The sequence below is a fragment of the Myotis yumanensis genome, unplaced genomic scaffold, assembly GCF_028538775.1.
Source record: "Myotis yumanensis isolate MYYU_CA2020_CCGP unplaced genomic scaffold, mMyoYum1.0.hap1 SCAF_14, whole genome shotgun sequence".
NCBI lineage: Eukaryota > Metazoa > Chordata > Mammalia > Chiroptera > Vespertilionidae > Myotis > Myotis yumanensis.
In genome coordinates this window covers 30,396,441-30,415,931 of record NW_027223765.1, presented here as the reverse complement: position 1 = coordinate 30,415,931, position 19,491 = coordinate 30,396,441, and the positions used below count along the sequence as shown (strand labels likewise).

Sequence of the window (19,491 nt, the reverse complement as noted above, 5' to 3'; positions counted from 1 at the left end):
GCGCTTCTCAGCCTCTGCACCCGAATCCTCGGCGTCCAGCGGGAATTAACCTTTCGGTTTTTCCATCCTTTTTAGCTCTCGGTTTTCAGGTTCTCATCCACGTTCAGCCGCGGCAGGCCACACCCCACCGGCCCTCGCCGAGCAGGGAGGGCTAGGCTCCTTGGGGCGGGCCCTGTTGCCTAGGAAACTGGGGCGGGGCTTGGGCAATGTCAGTCCTACTTCGGGTTGGCGCAGGCGCTCGCGTCCTGGTCTCCTATCGCGAGAACTGCTTCCCGGAAGTTCCACGTCAGTCGGTCGGTCAGCGGGTCCGTGGGCCTCTGCAGGGGCTGTGTCGCCGGTTGCAAGTGAGGGCGTCTAGGCTCGAACCGACAGAGCCATGGTAGGTGCAGACCCTGGTGGGGGGAGCAAGGTCCCTTGGGCGGGTGCCGGGGGGGGCATTCCTGGGGCTCCTGGACGGGGGGCCGCGGTAAGAAGCGGCCTGGGGTCCCGCCGTGGCCGCCGCCACAGGCCTGTGGGGTCCTGGTCCAGTGCGAGTTGGTGAGGAGGCGGTGGGACCCAGGCGTCCGCGGTGGTTTAGGGCAGCAGCACCTGGAGTGGAGGGGTCCCCGACTCCTCGGGTGCCCAGGGCTTGTGGCAGCCCCTGAAGCCTGCGGGGGGCGGAGGGGGGTCCGCGGGGCAGGGGAATACAGAGGCGGAAAACGGACTTCGGGGGCCTTGGCATAGTTACCGCGCTCTGCCCTCAAACGGTCTCAGCTGGCCCGGCGCTCCGGTGGGACTTACTCCTGGTGTAGCGTGTGCTGACCACACACTATGGACTTAAGCAGGGAGGCAGAAGAGAGGAAGAAAATTACGTGTGTAATGGAGTCAAAAGTGGAATTTCAAATGCTTTGCGATTGTGACTTAGGTTTCTAGGGGGAAAAGAAGGGCGAGAGAGTTCATAAAACCAGCCTGCCTTTCTGCATTTGCAAATACGGTGCCTGGTAAGAATGGCAGTCGACAGCACTTTTTTTTTTTTTTTGGTCATCGTTCTCACCCTCAAAAATGCCCCGAAATACTTTTTTCACAGGAGTGTTTAATTAAAAGAAAAACAATAGTGTGAAAATACTCTTTTCTGGAAAAAAAAGTAAGAAAGTCAGTATTTTATATTTAAACATTTTCTTGTCTTTTTTTTTTGCTTGTGAAGCACAGGTTCAAAGATTTTGAAGCTTAGTTATTAAGTCCAAGTTCCTCATCTGGCAATTAGAAAATTAAACTTGTAATTAAGTTTGTACGAGGGACATTGGGACAGAACTACAACAGAGATTGATTCCTTGGGTAACCTGGTGCAAGTATAGCTACTCCCAGAAAAATGCATAGAGAAGCACAGTGCTGCATAACATTTCAGTGGGTTTGCTCACGGACACCCCATCCCCAGTCTCATCCATGAACTTGCTTGGTCCCCAGGTTAAGAGCCCTGAACAAGACTTCCAGTCTCTCTAGTTCAGTGATGGCGAACCTCTGACACGCGTGTCAGAGGTGACACGCGAACTCATTTTTTTGGTTGATTTTTCTTTGTTAAATGGCATTTAAATATATAAAATAAATATCAAAAATATAAGTCTTTGTTTTACTATGGTTGCAAATATCAAAAAATTTCTGTGTGACACGGCACCAGAGTTAAGTTAGGGTTTTTCAAAATGCTGACACACCGAGCTCAAAAGGTTCGCTATCACTGCTTAGTTACACCACCTCATATTGCCAACGACCTGCTTGGGCTTGTGACCTTTTTTGGAAAAGGCCCTTGGCTCATAATTTAGTTTTCTTTCGAATTTAAGAATATATTTTTATAGTGAAATATTTCCTTCATTTTTAAAAATATATTTTTATTGATTTCAGAGAGGAAGGGAGAGGGAAAGAGATAGAAACATCAATGATGAGAGAATCATTGACTGCACCCTACTGGGGATCGAACCTGCAACCCGGGCATGTGCCCCTGACTGGAATCGAACCCAGGACCTTTTAGTCCGCAGGCCGATGCTCTATCCACTGAGCCAACTGGGCCAGGGCTCCTTCATTCTTTAATACATTTTAAATCTTTTGTGTAATATCCAGAATGAATTTATTCATTTACTCCTTTACCATAAAGTGTTTACTATGTTCCATGCACTTTGCTAAACTTTTGCCTCCTAATTCTCATAACACTAAGAAACAGATAATTGTATTACCCCTCTTTTACTTGTGTCCAGCCTGAGAGAAGCTAAGTAAACTTGCCCACTATTGCTCGTTTTAAATGAATGGTGGAACTGAAATTTGATTTCAACATGATTCTCTAGACCTGGATTGTACTGTCTGTTCCTAAACCCCCATACCTAAATACAGGCATACCTCATTTTATTTTTCTTTATTGCACTTCACAAAAACTGGTATTTTAAAAATTGAAGGTAAGACTTTCCACCGGCAAAAAGTTTATAACTTGCTGAAGGCTCAGGCGATGGTTAGCATTTTTTTAGCAATAAAGTATTTAAATTATGGTATTGTTTTTTTAGACACAATGCTATTATTGCACACTTAATAGACTGCAGTATAGTGTAAACATAATTTTTACGTGCACTGGGAAACCAAAAAATTTGTGTGACTTGTCTTATTGCAATGATCTAAAACCAGACTGAAATATCTCCGAGGTATACTTATATACTTATATAGGGTGCTGTGGAGATAAAGTCACGAATAAGCAATGATCCTACCCTTAAAGAACATTTTACTCTAGAAACAGAGACTGTATTATTTTTAAAGGTTAAAATTTAATCTACAGGATCCCATAGGAAAGGTTACTTCTAGCTAGGGTAATAAGAAAGATCATACTGGTGACAGAAGGATTTCAGCTGAGTACTAAATGAATCCAGCTTTTGGAAGATGGAGGGAATAATTTAGAATTGAGGGTTCAGTTTGAGTGTTTTAATCTTTGTATTCCAGTGTGCCTAGTACAATGTCTCATTCCAAGTAGTCACTTAAATGTTGGGAGAAATATAGCAAGAGCCCTTGGCTGTGCTTTTGAAACTAGAATTTGTGCATTGGGTATAGGTAAAGGTATACTGGGGTTGCCGGGCCGGTGTGGCCCACTGTAACCTTCGACCTACGAATCAGGAGGTCACAGTTCCATTCCCTGTCAGGGCACATGCCTAGGTTGTGTGCTCTGTCCCCAGTAGGGGGCATTCAGGCAGCAACTGATCAATGATTCTCATCATGGTTGTTTCTATCTTTCCCTCCTCTTCTCTGAAATAAAAAATGTATTTTTTTTTCCAAAGGTGTACTGAGGTTGCTCAGTCCCTTGTCTCACCTTCCTGGAGCACTGTTTATTAAATAATCAGTTATTTAAAACATTTTAATGATAAAATATACACAGTTTGTAAGTGTCCAATTTCTTCATTTAGTAGAGGAAAAATAGGAGATATACTGGCTTAGTGAAAGCCCTCACCATGGTTCCTGGTATATAACAGACACTTAGGTTTGTTGACTGAAGAGGTCAGAAAAAGTTAAAAATTTGTGATGATAATTAATGGGGCAAAATTCAGAAATGGATGAAGTAATAGGTTCTGCTTCCCTAAATGGGCAAAGAATGTGAAGGTAATGGTTTGGAAGTAGAAAGTTTGAGATGGAGAGGAAGGTATGACAGTGGAAACATTGTTGTGGTGATCATAGAGAAGAGCCAGACAACTCAGATCTTTTAAGTAAATTAAGAGGTATAGGTTGGTGGTAAAAGTGGAAAGTCATGTATAGACGTAAGAACAAGGTTCGAAGTAATCAGTGACCCAAATTTGATACAGATGCCAAAATATGAACAAAAGCCTTGTGAGGTGTTTGCTTTGTCTCAGGAAATTCTCTCTGCAGAAATTATCTAGTGATCTTCATTTTGTGTTGAAAAGTAACCTTAAATTTCTGTCCCATTCATGAGCATCATGGATGTTCACAAAAATAAAAATTTGATGGTAACTCACCTTGCCAGATAAACTTTTAGTTTGTGTTTAAAACCTGTTGAAGGGGAAATAGATTTTAAATCAGTCTTCCTCAATTTGCTTTTAAAAGAGAGAATAAGGCTACTGCCATAAGGCATCATGTATATAATGAATTAACTTTTCTCCTGGAATGGTACTTTTGGGATAATTAAGAAATTAGTTATTTAAATCATTTTCTGTTCTGTGGTTTAGACGAGGAATCCAGGTTGAAAAAGACAATTTTAAACTATTAGTATTTTCTGGCTTGAGAGGGAGTATTTTAGTTCTTGTTTAAAATTGTTCTACGTTCCATTAGGTTCCCGTAACTTAAATTCACTAAAATAATATAACCACTCCGATTTGACTCCAAAGGCCTTCATGGACATAGGTATAACCCATATTGATTACACATTACATTGCCTAGCATTATTGCCAAAATAAATCTTTTCTCCGAGGAACTCGATTTATTTTTGTTGAGGTATAATTGACATATAACACATTAGTTTCAATATATAATTGAAATATAGCAATAATCACAATATAGTGATTAGATATTTGTATATACATATTGTGAAATGATCACCACCACAGTAAGTCTAGTTAACTTCCATCACAATACATAGCAACTTTCAAATATGCAACGCAGTATTATTAATTATAGTCATCATACTGTCCCCATGACGTATTTTATAAGTGGAAGTCTGTAGTCTTTGACTTCTTCACCCATTTCACCAATCCCTTATTCCTTGCCCCTTGCAACCACCAATGGTTTCTCTATGAACAGATCTATGAGTTTGTTTTTATTAAATTCCACATATAAGTGAGATCATACAGTATTTGTCTTTTTCTGTCTGACTTATTTCACTTAGAATAATGCCCTTAAAATCCATCCATGTTGTCACAGTGGCAAGCTTTCATTCTTTGAATGGCTGGATAAAATTTCATTGTGTGTGTATGTGTATCATATTTATTTACCCATTGATGGGTGCAGATATCTTTCTGAGTTGGTGTTTTCATGTTCTTCAGATAAATCCCCAGAAGTGGGATTGCTGGATCATGTAGTTCTATTTTGTAATTTTTTGAGGATCCTCCAAACTGTTTTCCATAGTGGCTGCACCAATTAATATTCCCACCAAGAGTGCACAGGGGTTCTCTTTTCTCTGTATCCTCACCCACACTTGTTATTTCTTGTATTTTTGATTCAGCCATTCTAACAAGTGTGAGGTTATATCTTATAGTGTGGTGGTGGTTGTGTGTGTTTTTTTAATTTGCACCCAAGAATATGTTTTATGTATGTATATATGTATGTATGTATCTTTATTTTTAAATCCTCACACAAGGATATGTTTTTATTGATTTGAGAAAGAGAGAGAGAAACATATCTTATCAGTTGCCTCCCGTATATGCCCCAATTGGGATTGAACTCACAACCAACCTTTTGGTGTATGGGATGACACTCCAACCAACTAAGCCACCTAGCCAGGGCTCTTCTGTGGTTTTTGACTTGCATTTCCCTGGTGAGCAGTGATGTTGAGCATCTTTTTATAAACCTGTTGGCCATATGTGTTCTTTAGAAATATGTCTATTCAGATCATCTGCCCCATTTTAAATTGGATTGTTTTTTGTTTTGTTTTTTGCTATTGAGTAGTAGGAATTTTTAATATGTTTTCGCTATTAGCCCCTAATCAGATATATAATTTGCAATTATTTTCTCTCATTCAGTAGGTTGCCTTTTCATTTTATTGATGGTTGCCTTTGCTGTGGAGAAGCTTTTTAGTTTGATGTAGTCCCATTTATTTATTTTTATTGTTGCCTTTGTTTTTGGTATCAGATTGAAAAATAATATCTGTGGTGGATGTTGAGGAGCTTTGTTCCTATGTTTTCTTCTAGGAGTTTTATGGTTTCTGGTCTTACATTGAAGTCTTGAGTCAATTTTTTGGATGGTGTAAGATAGGAGTTCAGCTTCATTGTTTTGCATGTGTTTATCAGTTTTCCCAACACCATTTATTTTTTTTATTTTTATTTTATTTTTAAAATATATTTTGTTGATTTTTTACAGAGAGAAAGGGAGAGAGATAGAGAGTTAGAAACATTGATGAGAGAGAAACATCGATCAGCTGCCTTCTGCACATCTCCTACTGGGGATGCGCCCGCAACCCATGCGAACCCGGGACCCTTCAATCCGCAGGCTGACGCTCTATCCACCGAGCCAAACCGGTTTCAGCCCAACACCATTTATTAAAGAGACTGCCTTTCCCTGTTGTGTATTCTTGACTCCTTTATCACAAACTAGTGGCTTGGTGCAAGAATTCGTGCACATTGATAGGAAATTAATTAGAAGGTGGTTGGTGGGGTGGGACTGGGCAAGATGGGCCGGACACGCCCTGGAGCCAACCTCCCACGGTCCCTCCCTGGCCGCACGTGGGGCAGCGCCGCAGCTTGAAGGACATCTGCGGAGTGAGTGGGGTCCCTCCTGCAGGTGGGGTCCCTTGGCCTAGCCTGCGGGGATCATGCTGAAACTGGCTCTCCGACATCCCCCGAGGGGTCTGGGAGTGGGAGAGGGCACTGCAAAGTTGCTGTCGCTCAGGAGCTCCTGTGTTGAGTGTCTGCCCCCTGGTGGTCAGTGCGCATCATAGCTACTGGCCGATTGGCCAGTCTCTTAGCCTTTTTTATATATACTAGAGGCCCGGTGCACAAAAATTTGTGCACTCGGGGGGTCCCTCAGCCCGGCCTGTGCCCTCTCACAGTCTGGGACCCCTCGGAGGATGTCCACCTGTTGGCTTAGGCCCACTCCCTGAAGGATCGGGCCCAAGCTGGCAGTCAGACATCCCTCTGGCAGCCCAGCAGCCCTTGGGGGATGTCCACTTACCAGCAGGGAGCAGACCTAAGCTGCAGTCGGACATCCTTAGTGCTGCTGAGGAGGCGGAAGAGGCTCCCGCCACCACCACTGTGCTGGCAGCCATCAGCCTGGCTTGTGGCTGAGCAGAGCTCCCCCTGTGGGAGTGCAATGACCACCAGGGGACAGCTCCTGCATTGAGCGTCTGCACCCTGGTGGTAAGTGTGTGTCATAGTGACCAGTCATTCCCAGTTGTTCTGCTGTTAGGGTCAATTTGTATATTACTCTTTTATTATATAGGACTAGTGGCCCTGTGCATGAAATTCGTGCATGGGGAGGGGGTGTCCTTCAGCCCGGCTTGCACCCTCTCCAATCTGGGACCCCTTGGGGGATGTCTGACAGGGATTGGGCCTAAACTGGCAGTTGGACATCCCTTTCACAATCCTGGGCTGCTGGCTCCTAACCACTCGCCTGCCTGCCTGTCTAATCACCCCTAACCACTCTGCCTGCCAGCCTGCTCACCCCTAACTGCCCTCCCCTCCTGGCCTGATCGCCCCTAACCGCCTCTGCCTCAGTCCCGCCACCATGGCTTTGTCTGGAAGGATGTCCAGAAGGTCTCCCGGTCTAATTAGCATGTTACCCTTTTATTAGTATAGAAGAGAGAGGCCTGGTGCATGGTTGGGGGCCAGCTGGTCTGCACTGAAGGGGGTTCTGGATCAGGGTGGGGGTCGCCTTGGGGGGTGGGGCCGGCCTGGGTGAGGGGCCTGGGGCGGTTTGCAGGTCGGCCACGCCCCTATCGTGGTGGGGGTCCCCTCTGGGGGGCATGGCCAGCCTGGGTGAGGGGCTGAGGGTCGTTTTCAGGCTGACCACACCCCCTTCAGGGTGGGGGTTCCCCACTGGAGGGTGTGGCTGGCCTGGGCAAGAGCCTGAGGGCCATTTGCAGGCTGGCCATCCCCCATCGGGGTGAGGGTCCCGCGGTGGGCGTGGCCGGCCTGGGCGAGGGGCTGAGGGCTGTTTGGGGGCGGTTTTCAGGCTGCCAAACCCCCGGCTTTATCTGGAAGGACATCCAGAAGGTCTCCGGAAGGTGTCCTGGTCTAATTAGCATATTACTCTTTTATTAGTATAGATAGAAGATTACTTGACTACATATATGTGTAGGTTTATTTCTGGGCTCTCTATTCTGTTCCATTGATCTGTTTTTATGCCAATACTATACTGTTTTGATTAATACTATAATTTAGTGTTACTAAGACTTCATGAATAACACTTCTTAATAATATTTTCTTATGTGATACTAATGACATGGGCAAGAATTTGTGATTTAGTAGATATTTTATATTTATTTACTGGATAGTCTATAAACCCAGGGTCTGAAAATGTGATCTATGATCTCGTAGGAGTCCCCATATTTTTTCAGAAGGTCCACAAATTAAAACTGTTGCCTAATAGTAAGACACTATGGGCCTTTTTTCCTGTGTTGATATTTGTAACATATATCTGATGCTGTAAAAGTAATGAAAGGTGAAATTGCCAGTGTCACCAAATTGTACTGATAGTGTATTTCTTCACTGTCACACAGTTTTATCTAAAGAGCCAGTTTCATTAAGAATGTCATTGATGAAGCAATAAAAATTATTAATTTTATCACATCTCAACACTGTGTATACAACTTTTAATTATTCTGTGTGATGGAATGGGAAGTATGCATGAGGCACTTCTGTTGTGTTGCTAGCTTTACTTGTAATAGTGGCTGACAAACTGTGGTTGCTCAGACTTGATTATTGGCATACATTTTCTAAAAACTGAAACAAGTTATTTGATCCCTGACAGTATTTGTTGCTAATAATAAAATTAGAGCTTTTCAGTGAGTTAGAATTTTAGAAAACTTTTATCACTGACCTTCACAGATTTGTAATTCTTAAAAAATCAGTTGAAGTTGGTGGTGATGTTAATGAATGTGATTTTGATACCATGTAATGAAATATGTCAACATTTGGAAGATCTGCATAATTCAGTGAAGCAACTGTTTCCAAATGATCAGTGCATGATGTTACAAAATGATGCATGGATCTATTCAAATTACAGAATAAATCAATGGATTTTAAGTAACAAAGTGTAAAAAGTTCATTTGTATGGTTTCAGATTTTACATTGCAAGTGACCTTTAAAAAACTACCACTTGTTAAGTGTTGGTGTTGTTATCAAAGAAGAATATCCACAGTTATTTGAAAAAAAGTTAAAATATTTCTTTCTAACTAAATATCTTTTTGAGGCCAGATGTGTTTTTTCATATGCATCAACCAAAACAACATATTACAACATATTGAAAACCTAAGCAGATATGAGAAAACAACTATTCTCTATTAAATCAGAATTTAAAGTTTTGTAAAAATGTGAAACATTGCCACTCGTCTCACTAAGTTTTTTTGAAAATATAATTATTTTTCATAAAAATGTGTTATTTAAGTTAACATGAGATGGGTTTATTGTTATTTGAACATGACTTACTACATAAATATTTTAAGTTGTTAGTTTTAATTTTTAACATGTTAAATATCAATAGATATAACCCATATAAAAAGCTTTATTAAAATACTTTTTTAAGAGTATAAATGTGTCCTGAGACCAAAATGCTTGACAACTTCAGCTATAAATTTAAAATTTTTAAATATTTATATTTTTTGTGTATTTAAGTGAAGAAGTAGAAGAATTTACCTTGTGAATTGCTTTGCTTTGCAGGTAACATGTATTCTGGGTTTTTGTTGTTGTTTTTGGTCTACTTCTCCATCCAGACGTTTAGACATGAAACTCTACAATTTAGCAAAGCAAAACCTGAATTGTTTTGTAAGCCTGTTGTTAATACACTGTTTTTAGCTACAATCTCAAACATTTTATTTGGCATAGCAATTTACATTTTTTTAAATGTTGTTTCTTCTTAGCCTCTACGACTTGATATCAAGAGAAAGCTAACTGCTCGGTCTGATCGAGTTAAGAGTGTGGATCTGCATCCCACAGAGCCATGGATGTTAGCGAGTCTTTACAATGGCAGTGTGTGTGTTTGGAATCATGAAACACAGGTAGGAATTTTTAAGGACTTTATTAGAAATGCTGTGTTAGAGTATGTTTATAATGAGAAAGAAGAACTATAGCAGAGTCCAGTAGCTATGTTCAGATTGCTTTCTCAAATTGTTACAAAGTATTTTCAATAAAGAGGAACATAACTTGTGGGAGACACTGTTCTGGGCTTGTATTATGCAGTATTTAAATGTTAAATTATTATGTATGGAGCATTAGTTTTTCTTTGAGATTAAGGAAACCGACACCAATATGAGTACTTGCTCCAGAGAAAGTAATTAATAGTACTTAATTTTCCATTTAGTGAATATTTTAACAATCTCAAGAATGGGATTTTAAAGTTTTTCTCCCAGTGCTTAATATGGTATGTAGATAACTTTCAATCAGCCATACAAATTTTAAATTACATCAGAGAAATATTTGTAGTCAGCTTTTGATTACGCATATTAGAATATGCATTTTACAGAATATTTGCCTTAAATGCTTGTTTTGTTCTCTTTTTCATATGAGTAAATAATGTATCCTTCAGATTAATTTATCTCATATTTTCTAATCTTTCGTGACCATCCTTAATCTTTTTCTTTCAAAGTACAGAACATATAGTCAGCACTTTACCATACAGTTATGTCTGCTTATACAGTAATTATCCGCAATGTCCAAGGTTAAGTTATTAAATACAGATAAAAATTCACATATTCACATTTGAGGAATTTAAGATAGCAAAATAGGCTGAGGGAACCAAGGTCAGGAGTAAACCGAAAAATACTGTTACAGCTTTATATCACTATAATGAAACGATAATGACTGCACACTAAATCAAGACCCCATTGGTGACATTTTATGCACATTGACACTTAGTTCTCTGCTGCGTCCATGTGCCTAAAATATTACCTGACCCATTGTAAGTGCTCAATAATTTTTTGTTGAACTAATGAATAATAAACATTCCATTTATTACTATATTACTATTTCTTGATCTCTGTCTTCTGCAATTTCAGAGCTTTATCTTGTGAATTCCTTTTGCCTTGATGCAGATATCTGCATTCTGTTTCATGTGGTTTTCTTTTCTTTTTGGTCTACTTTTTCATCTAAATGTTTGAAACCTTTCTGATTTTATGCTTAACAGATATGCTGATGCTTCCCTTCACCCCCACCACACTAACTACTTCTTTCTAGGGATCCCCTCTGTCGGCTCCATTTAGCTATCTCTCAGCTCTGTACTAATTTCTAAAACCTTGGTGTATTTCCCTTACCCTTCTCTAGGCTTTACTGTAACATAATTCTACTTTAGGCCATCTACTTTGCCTTGATTTTCTCTTTTGTACCCTTCTGTGCCCTGCAAGGCCATCTGCTTGTGCTTTCATAATTTATCTCATCAGTAGTAAATTGTTTAATTTTCTTTTTTTCAAGAATGGAGGTACTACAAGGGCAGGGATTATCCGAGTCTTAGTTCCCATGGTTGCTCCAAGCGCATACCTGGCAGTCAGGCTCATTGTGCGGACTCAGTCTTTGTTGAATGGTTGATCTATTTTTGGTTTTCCCTGATTTTGTTCTTTCCTGTTTATCACCAACAGGAGTCACTTACCACTCATGTATAATTGGAAGCAAAATTCTTGAAAAAAATAAAAAGGGTTTTGGAAATGAATTCACATGTACTTGAACTTCAAATAAGAAGATATATACTTTTTAAGGTGGTGGCTACAATGGTTAAAAAATCAGTATATTAGAATTTGAAGCCATCCTGCTAATTAAATGATATGGGCAAGCCTTTCAACCATGTTGAGGCTCAGTTTACTTATCTGTAGTGAAGATGGGATTGTTTCCTTCCCTGCATCACAAGCTTGTCAAAAGGGTTAAATCAGATTAGGTAAAATTGTGTTTGAGACCTGTGTGTTTTAGAGTAAGGAGACCAGCTCTCATGTCATCTTTACCAACTACAGCATTTAACGTGGACCTGAACCTTGACTATTGGTTCTACAGCTGTTTTATTTTTACTGCTCACCAGATCCCTGGATTTGTTGGCTCCTCGTGAGTTTTAGTGAATTTGTCTGTGATCTTATAGATTGTATTTCTATCTGTTCTCAGTGTCCCTGTCACAGTTAACTGGTAGCAGCTGTACAGGTTGGAGTTAATGTCCCCAATTATTCAATATTTGAAGAAGCTTCCCAAACCAGAGTAGTAGGCTTAACAGTTCTGATGAACTAGTCCCTATTCTTTTTGTTTCGTTCACATGGTTAATCAGTCAGTAAAATGTGCTGTTTTTATTACTCTATGGTACAAAAAAAGAGATTGAAAAACGATAGTTTGATTTTTCAGAATTTTAAAGAACAAGGAATCACAGTGGGAGAACAAAGAAATGCATTGATCCCTGCTCTTTCTAGGAGTGTCTCCTAGTTTTTTACCTTTATCCTGTGTATATTACTCCTTTTGGAGCAGCTTGAAGGAACATCTACATCACTGTTTCTCTTTAGTTATTTCACTAAAAAGAGATAAATAACATTTGTATGGAAGCATACGCTGAAGTGTACAAAAGAATTGTTTCTTGTTTGTGAGTTTATTTTATGAGTTTATGGGTTTCATTTTAAAAAGAAGAAACTAGGAGCTAGTTCATTGAACAGATACTTATAACACACTGGTTGTTTTCCGGTCAGTGTTTTAGACTCTGGGAATATAGTGGTGAACAAGATTCCTGCCCTCAGAGAGCTTGGCAGGAAGGATTGATATTAAACACATAATTATAGTGGTGCTAAGTTATAATAGGGAAGTATAAGATCCATTGGGCGGGTTTTTCAGGCAGAAGGAACAGGAGTAAAGGTAAGTTTGGGAGTAGCCAAAGATGAAGCTAGAGAAGTAGGGAAATGCTGGAGCACAGAGGATCTGGAATTTCATCTTGTGAACATTCACTTTCTTTTATTTTTTATAAGTATTTTAACTTTGAACCTGTTAAAAAAAAATGATCTATTTCTTTTTAACTTGACTGCTGAGCTTTCATATTTTAGCCTAATAATATTTTTAAATTAGATGTTTAAAATAGAATAGATTTTTCAGTTATTTTCCCATAACTCAAAGTGTATATTCTTGTTAAATTTTAAAGACGCTGGTAAAAACATTTGAAGTATGTGACCTTCCTGTTCGAGCTGCAAAGTTTGTTGCAAGAAAGAATTGGGTTGTGACAGGAGCGGTAAGTAATTATATGAATTTCTAATCCCATTTTCTGAATTGGTCAACGATTATGTAAATTAGTTGCAGAATTCTGATTCTTGATTTGTTTTGTAAATTAGTGCAATGTTTTGAAGCATGGGCTTTATACCCTGAGCCTGTAGTATATTTTTTCATGCAATTTACTTCATAACAGTAATGATAGTTTTTAAATTTTCATTTCTAGGATGACATGCAGATTAGAGTGTTCAATTACAATACTCTGGAGAGAGTTCATATGTTTGAAGCGCACTCAGACTACATTCGCTGTATTGCTGTTCATCCAACCCAGCCTTTCATTCTCACTAGCAGTGGTAAGAGGTGACCTCTTTTGGTCATGTGCATCTCTTAGAGTAATTTATTTTCATTCACTGAGACATGTAATTCTTTACTGCTGCTACAAGTAGAGTTCTAATTCCAAGCAGCCTTTAAACTATTTAAATCCATTAACTTGATACCGATGCTGTGTACTTTTTATATTTTAATGAAATATCAACTCTATTTAGGATTTGTATAGCAGAATTGCTTCAGTTCCTGTCAGGGATGATCTGAAGGTCTAGATGCTTAAACATCTGAACAGACAGCTCATTTACATGCTGATGAGGGAGCTTTGGGCAGATTGCCATATACCCTAGTCAGTTTTACCTTTATGTTCAGACTAGTTTGCTCCTTGGTATTATGTATAAAACAGTGGACCTTTTGGAGGGCAATTAAAACAGGTTGCACTGAATTGGTAATATCTCTTTGAAACATTTTTAAGTTAAAAATTGAGAAGTAATTCAAAACTTTTAAAACCAATCTTGTAGCATAAGAGAACTGCTTATTCCCTAATAGTCATTGCCATCATTGTTCAGTCATATTTACATTCTTTTTTTTTTTTTTAGTGTTTTTATTGATTTTTTTGGAGAGGAAGGGAGAGGGATAGAGAGATAGAAACATTGATGAGAGAGAAACATCATTGATGGGCTGTCTCCTGTACGCCCCCCACAGGCGATCTAGCCCTCAACCCAGGCATGTGCCCTGACCAGGAATCGAACCAGTGACCTCTTGGTCCCTAGATCAACACTCAACCGCTGTACTACACCACCCGGGCCATACTTATATTCTAATCAAACTTGCATTACTCTTTTGTCATCCTGTAAAGCTCAGAGTCTGTCTTAAATTTTTCCATGAAATTTTTATATTTGTTATTAGTAATTTCTCTATTTTATCTCTACTTTTCTGAAGAGAGTTAAGTTTATTCTTAGAATAAATAAGGATTTTGAAATATCTACTCAAATCTGACACTGTTTCTGTAAGTCATAAAATGATTGGTGTTCTGCTGCCTTAAAAGGCTCAGAGATTTCTTATTTCTGAATGAAACAAACAGAAATTGCAATTAACTTGAGAATTTCTTTTGGCCTAGATGACATGCTTATTAAGCTCTGGGACTGGGATAAAAAATGGTCTTGCTCACAAGTGTTTGAAGGACACACCCATTATGTTATGCAGATTGTGATCAACCCCAAAGATAACAATCAGTTTGCCAGCGCATCTTTGGACAGAACTATCAAGGTAGGGTGTTTACTATTTGTGTCAGTTATGATTATTGGTGAAATGCAGTGCTTTTAGGTATTGTACTCCCTGCTGCCCAGAAAGTTGTTCCCATCTTTGAAGTTTCTCTCAATAGCTCATTTTGATCCAGAAAGGCATATTCTGTTTGGAAAAAATATTGTGGCAACTCAGTGTTCTTAATGAAGAGGTGTTTTACCATGTGTAAGCGATATTTTGTAAGACTTTTAAACCTCTACAAACCCAGAATTTTAAAAATGCCCACATCTTCTCTTGGTTACTATTTCCTCTCCTTTTAGTGTATTTGTTGTTGACCTTTGCTGATTATGAGTCTGTTTATTATTTAAATTTTATCTGCCTCCATTCTCTTTTTCTTACTCTGTTTCTCCATACTGCTGCCAGATAACTTTCCAAAACATGGATTCTAACTTACCAGTTGCCAACCTAAGGATAAAATTCAAATGCCTGATGTAGAATACAGTGGCTTCTCAGCTAATATTAGAGATGTCTCTTATTACCCTGGTCTAGTCACCATTCTCTATACTAGTAGATACCATGAATATTCACAGAACCTTACCTTATTTAGCTATTCCCTGTGCCTGCAATACGCTTTACTCTCCCTTTCTGATTTATTTTCCTCTGGTGAATTACTCATCCTTCAAGGCTTAGCACAGTTATTTACTCTGAGACGCTCTCCAGACATCCATGCTCATCCCATTCATTCCATTGCCTTTTGCCTCTCCTAATGGCCTTCACATTGAATAATAATGTGCCTTTGGAAATTTTTACTCCCTAAAATGTTGATGTTTGGGGCAGGAACTGTGTGTCACCCTCCTTCCCCAAACAGATGCTAAAAATGTATTGCAGTCAGTGCACTCATATTCCTTTTTCCATTACAATATTTAAAAGATCTCTGTGCATAGATTTAAAATGACATATTGCATTAACTTTTGCTTACACGTGTATGCTTATATAACATTTTTTCTTTTATCCATAACTAGAGGCCCAGTGCACAAAAATTTGTGCACTCGGGGAGGGGGGTGGTCCCTCAGCCCAGCCTGTGCCCTCTCGCAGTCTGGGACCCCTTAGGGGATGTCCACCTGCTGGCTTAGGCCCACTTCCTGGGGGGAACGGGCCTAAGCTGGCAGTCAGACATCCCTCTGGCAGCCTGGAAGCCCTCAGGGGATGTCCACTTGCCAGCAGGGAGCAGGCCTAAGGTGCAGTCGGACATCCTTAGCGCTGCTGAGGAGGCGGGAGAGGCTCCCACCACCACCACTGTGCTGGCAGCCATCAGCCTGGCTTGTGGCTGAGCAGAGCTCCCCCTGTGGGAGCGCACTGACCACCAGGGGGCAACTCCTGCATTGAGCGTCTGTCTCCTGGTGGTCAGTGTGAGTCATAGTGACCAGTCATTCCCAATCATTCTGCTGTTAGGGTCAATTTGCATATTACCTTTTTATTATATAGGATGTTGTATGTTAATTGTTTGACAATTTAATTATTATTAAATGTTATATGTCTGAACATCTTAAGGTTTTGACGTTACTCTTTTTTCCTTTCATTGCATTGTCCTTGCTTTTGATATGGGTTGGAAACTTTGAATTAAACTTAGTGATTAATTTTTTTCACTAAATTTGGTATATCTTGAGAATAAGAATTGTCTTGTCTTTGGCTGTAGTAATTTGTTGTATACAGTACTTGGCAAACATTTGTTTACACATCTTTATATTTCTCACAGGGTCGCCCAATATATTTGGCACTTATTAAATATTTGTAAAGATAAAGTCAATACTAATGCTGTAGTAATGTTTGACTACTTTCCCATACTTTCACTTAAGTAGTAATTTTCTCCTTTTAATAGATCTTATTAAATTTCATTAGCTTTATATTAAATCTCTCATAAAATCATTTTCTACCTTTAAAGTTGTTCTCAAAGTGTAGCCTGTGGGTCACCTGGTGTGTCTGTTAAAAATCTAGTTTCCTGGGCTCATTGTAGAGCCACTGAATCATAATTGCTAGGGATTAAAGCCTGGAATTTGGCATTTTCAGATTATACCATAATGATTCTGCCTCCTGGAAATTCAGGTAAAGTGAGAAAGAACAAAGACAAATGGGTGGAAAGAATGAACATTCTTTAGCTTCTCTCTCCTGGGCTTTCACATTTTACATACGCTTTCACATTTTACATACTTTGTCAGAGGTATGGTAGAGCTGTCTCCTGAATAGCAAGACCCCATACTGACTGGCAGGTGCTGTTGCTCTCTGAAGGTGTGGCAGCTGGGCTCTTCATCACCAAACTTCACTTTGGAGGGACATGAGAAAGGCGTGAATTGCATTGATTACTACAGTGGTGGCGACAAACCATACCTTATTTCAGGTGCAGATGACCGTCTGGTTAAAATATGGGACTATCAGGTACATTTCTTTTATAACTTTACTTGACATATGTAAGATGTGCTTCTTACTGTTTCTTATAGGACAGTTAAAACTTGGATTGTTGAACTCTGTTCATAGTGTAATAACTTAAGGCCTTAGTATTTTACCTAAACTGTGGTCCCAGAATCTCCCATAAAAATGAAAACAAATGTCTAACACAATTTAAAAATAAAATGCTGTCATGTTTATTTAATAGTAGAAATTAGAAATTTTGGGCTCCTGGCTGCCAGAGCGCTCACATAGGCACTCAGAAGTCATCACACGGGGCACCGAGGATTGCAGTGCGTGTGGCCCCAGCAGCTGGTGTGGGATTGAGTCAGTTGTGAGATCCAGAGCTGCTGACCCAGCCGGTAGCCTACCAACCCAGGACATAATGGTGGGCGGTGGGATGTGGGAGTCGTGAACTGGCCACATCATAAGAGCTTGGCCAAGCCATAGCCCCCATACCCTCCCGTCCCCAGCCAGCAAACTGCCCCCACGGCCACGCCCCTGACCCTGTCCCTGCACTGCTCTGCACTGTCTGATGGCATCTGCCTCTGGTGCCGTGGCGGAGCACAAGCAGATCCTGGTCCTCCACCTTCCCACAGAGCTCAGCCTTTACAGAGGTAGGCACTACAAATCTTAAGTTTCGAAATCCATCCGCTAGGATACTGTGTGAGGCCCAACAGTGGAATTATTGATCCGGGCTGACTGTGATAGTTTCAGTAATGCTGCAGCCTTTTCACTATGATCCCAATGAAGCGTAAACACAAGTTTATGGTACAATTTTTGCTCCACCAAACATTTCAGGTATAGGCACTGTGTGAAAAGAGGCAAAAACCTAATGCATTAATGGATTCTAAATTGAGGTGTGTTTTTGAAATGCCAAGGAAAATGATAAATTGAATGATATGGAACCTAGCAAAGCTGTTCCGCTGAGTGCATCTAAACAAGATGGACCCATGCCAAAACCGCACAGTGTTTCATTCAGTGATACTGAAACAAGGAAATTCATGGAAGTGTAAAAGACTTCAGGGAGAAATGATGAAGCTGTTAGAAGAAAATCGACAGCTGAGAGATGAAGGCTTAAGGCCCAGAAAAGTAGCACACTCAGATAAACCTGAATCAATCGCACTGCATCCTTCAGCGATAATGCCACCAGTCCTTTTCCTTCACTTCTTGTAATTGCAGCCATTTTCATTGGGTTCTTTCTAGGGAAATTCATCTTGTTGAGTGAAGCATGCAGAGTGCTATTTCTTGTATTTTTCTCTTGACCAGATAAAGATTGGTTTTCCTACCATTTCACTGGTAATGTGCCCCCCGGTGACCACTTTTTATGTGTGTACAGCTTCATATAGGCTTTGCCTTTAATCTCTTATGGTTAGAAAACACAATAAAAACAAATTGTGTATTACCAGATCACTAGCAGATGTCAGTTGCACATTTAGTCATTTATGAAATTCACAAAAAAAGAAATGTTCATTCTTAGTGGTTTTAATAAGAGTTCAAGAATTGTTCAGACTTGTAAATATTATTTTAATAATCCCTTTAAATTTTATCTGTTGCTCTTCTCAAAATATTATTCATTTAGATTACTCATTCAGGAAATGCCAAGAGGTATTCTGTGAGGAAATGGTACCTCTTACAATGTAAATTTTCTCCTTTATCTTTGCGAATATCATGGCAGAATTTTTCTTTAATATATTTTTATTGATTTCAGAGAGAGAGAGAAAAGAGAGAGAGAGAGAGAGAGAGAGAAAGAGAAACATCAATGATGAGAATCTTGCACACCCCCTACTGGGGGTGGATCCTGCAACCCGGGCATGTGCCCAGACTGGGAATCCAACCGTGACCTCTTGGTCCATAGGTCAACACTCAACCCTTGACCCACACCGGCTTGGCTGACAGAACTTTTCTTATCCCTTGTGAGGCAGTTATTGACTAAATTTTTCCATCCTTCTAATCCTGTCCCATGGTATTTCACATTAAAAGAAAGAAAACTATTAACAGATTTAAAAAAAAAAAAATTTATCATTATAATTAATGTGAATTCTTAAATCCTTTAGTATCATCCTGGGCAGGCTTCTGTTTATATTTAAAAACTAGCAGATGAATGAATGATGTCATGATATAGCCATGAAACAACCATTTTGCCACATAGACTCTCATAAGCCTAGTTATGAACTCTTGTTACCATAGTTTTTATCTTCAAGATTTTGTTAAATTTATTTATTTATTTTTTGCTTCTCACATAACACTTTCCCTGAGCAGTTTAATAAAATGAGACTTAGAAGACCATTTTTGTATTTAAATACAGGATAAAAGCATTCAAGACACTTAAGAATTTAGGGGGAAATACTCAGATGCAAACCAGAGATCATGTATGTGTGTGTGTGTGTGTGTGTGTGTTCATTTTTAAATGTGATATTTACATTTACATTTGCCTGTA

At 39.6% G+C, this 19,491-nt stretch overlaps 1 protein-coding gene and 1 pseudogene across 1 annotated transcript in view; both read left to right on the top strand.

Annotated features, from left to right (window-relative positions):
- The first annotated feature begins 284 nt into the window (after positions 1 to 284).
- COPB2 (COPI coat complex subunit beta 2) overlaps positions 285 to 19,491 on the top strand; it is a 36,003-nt gene continuing 16,796 nt past the window's right edge. Inside the window, exons 1-6 of the mRNA XM_070433503.1 lie at positions 285 to 379; positions 9,746 to 9,883; positions 12,976 to 13,062; positions 13,267 to 13,393; positions 14,485 to 14,633; positions 16,896 to 17,042. Of these exons, the coding sequence (XP_070289604.1) occupies positions 377 to 379; positions 9,746 to 9,883; positions 12,976 to 13,062; positions 13,267 to 13,393; positions 14,485 to 14,633; positions 16,896 to 17,042 (651 nt within the window). The 5' untranslated portion in view covers positions 285 to 376. The remainder of the gene's footprint in view (positions 380 to 9,745; positions 9,884 to 12,975; positions 13,063 to 13,266; positions 13,394 to 14,484; positions 14,634 to 16,895; positions 17,043 to 19,491) is intronic.
- On the top strand, positions 17,587 to 18,355 carry LOC138992496 (vesicle-associated membrane protein-associated protein A pseudogene; annotated as a pseudogene).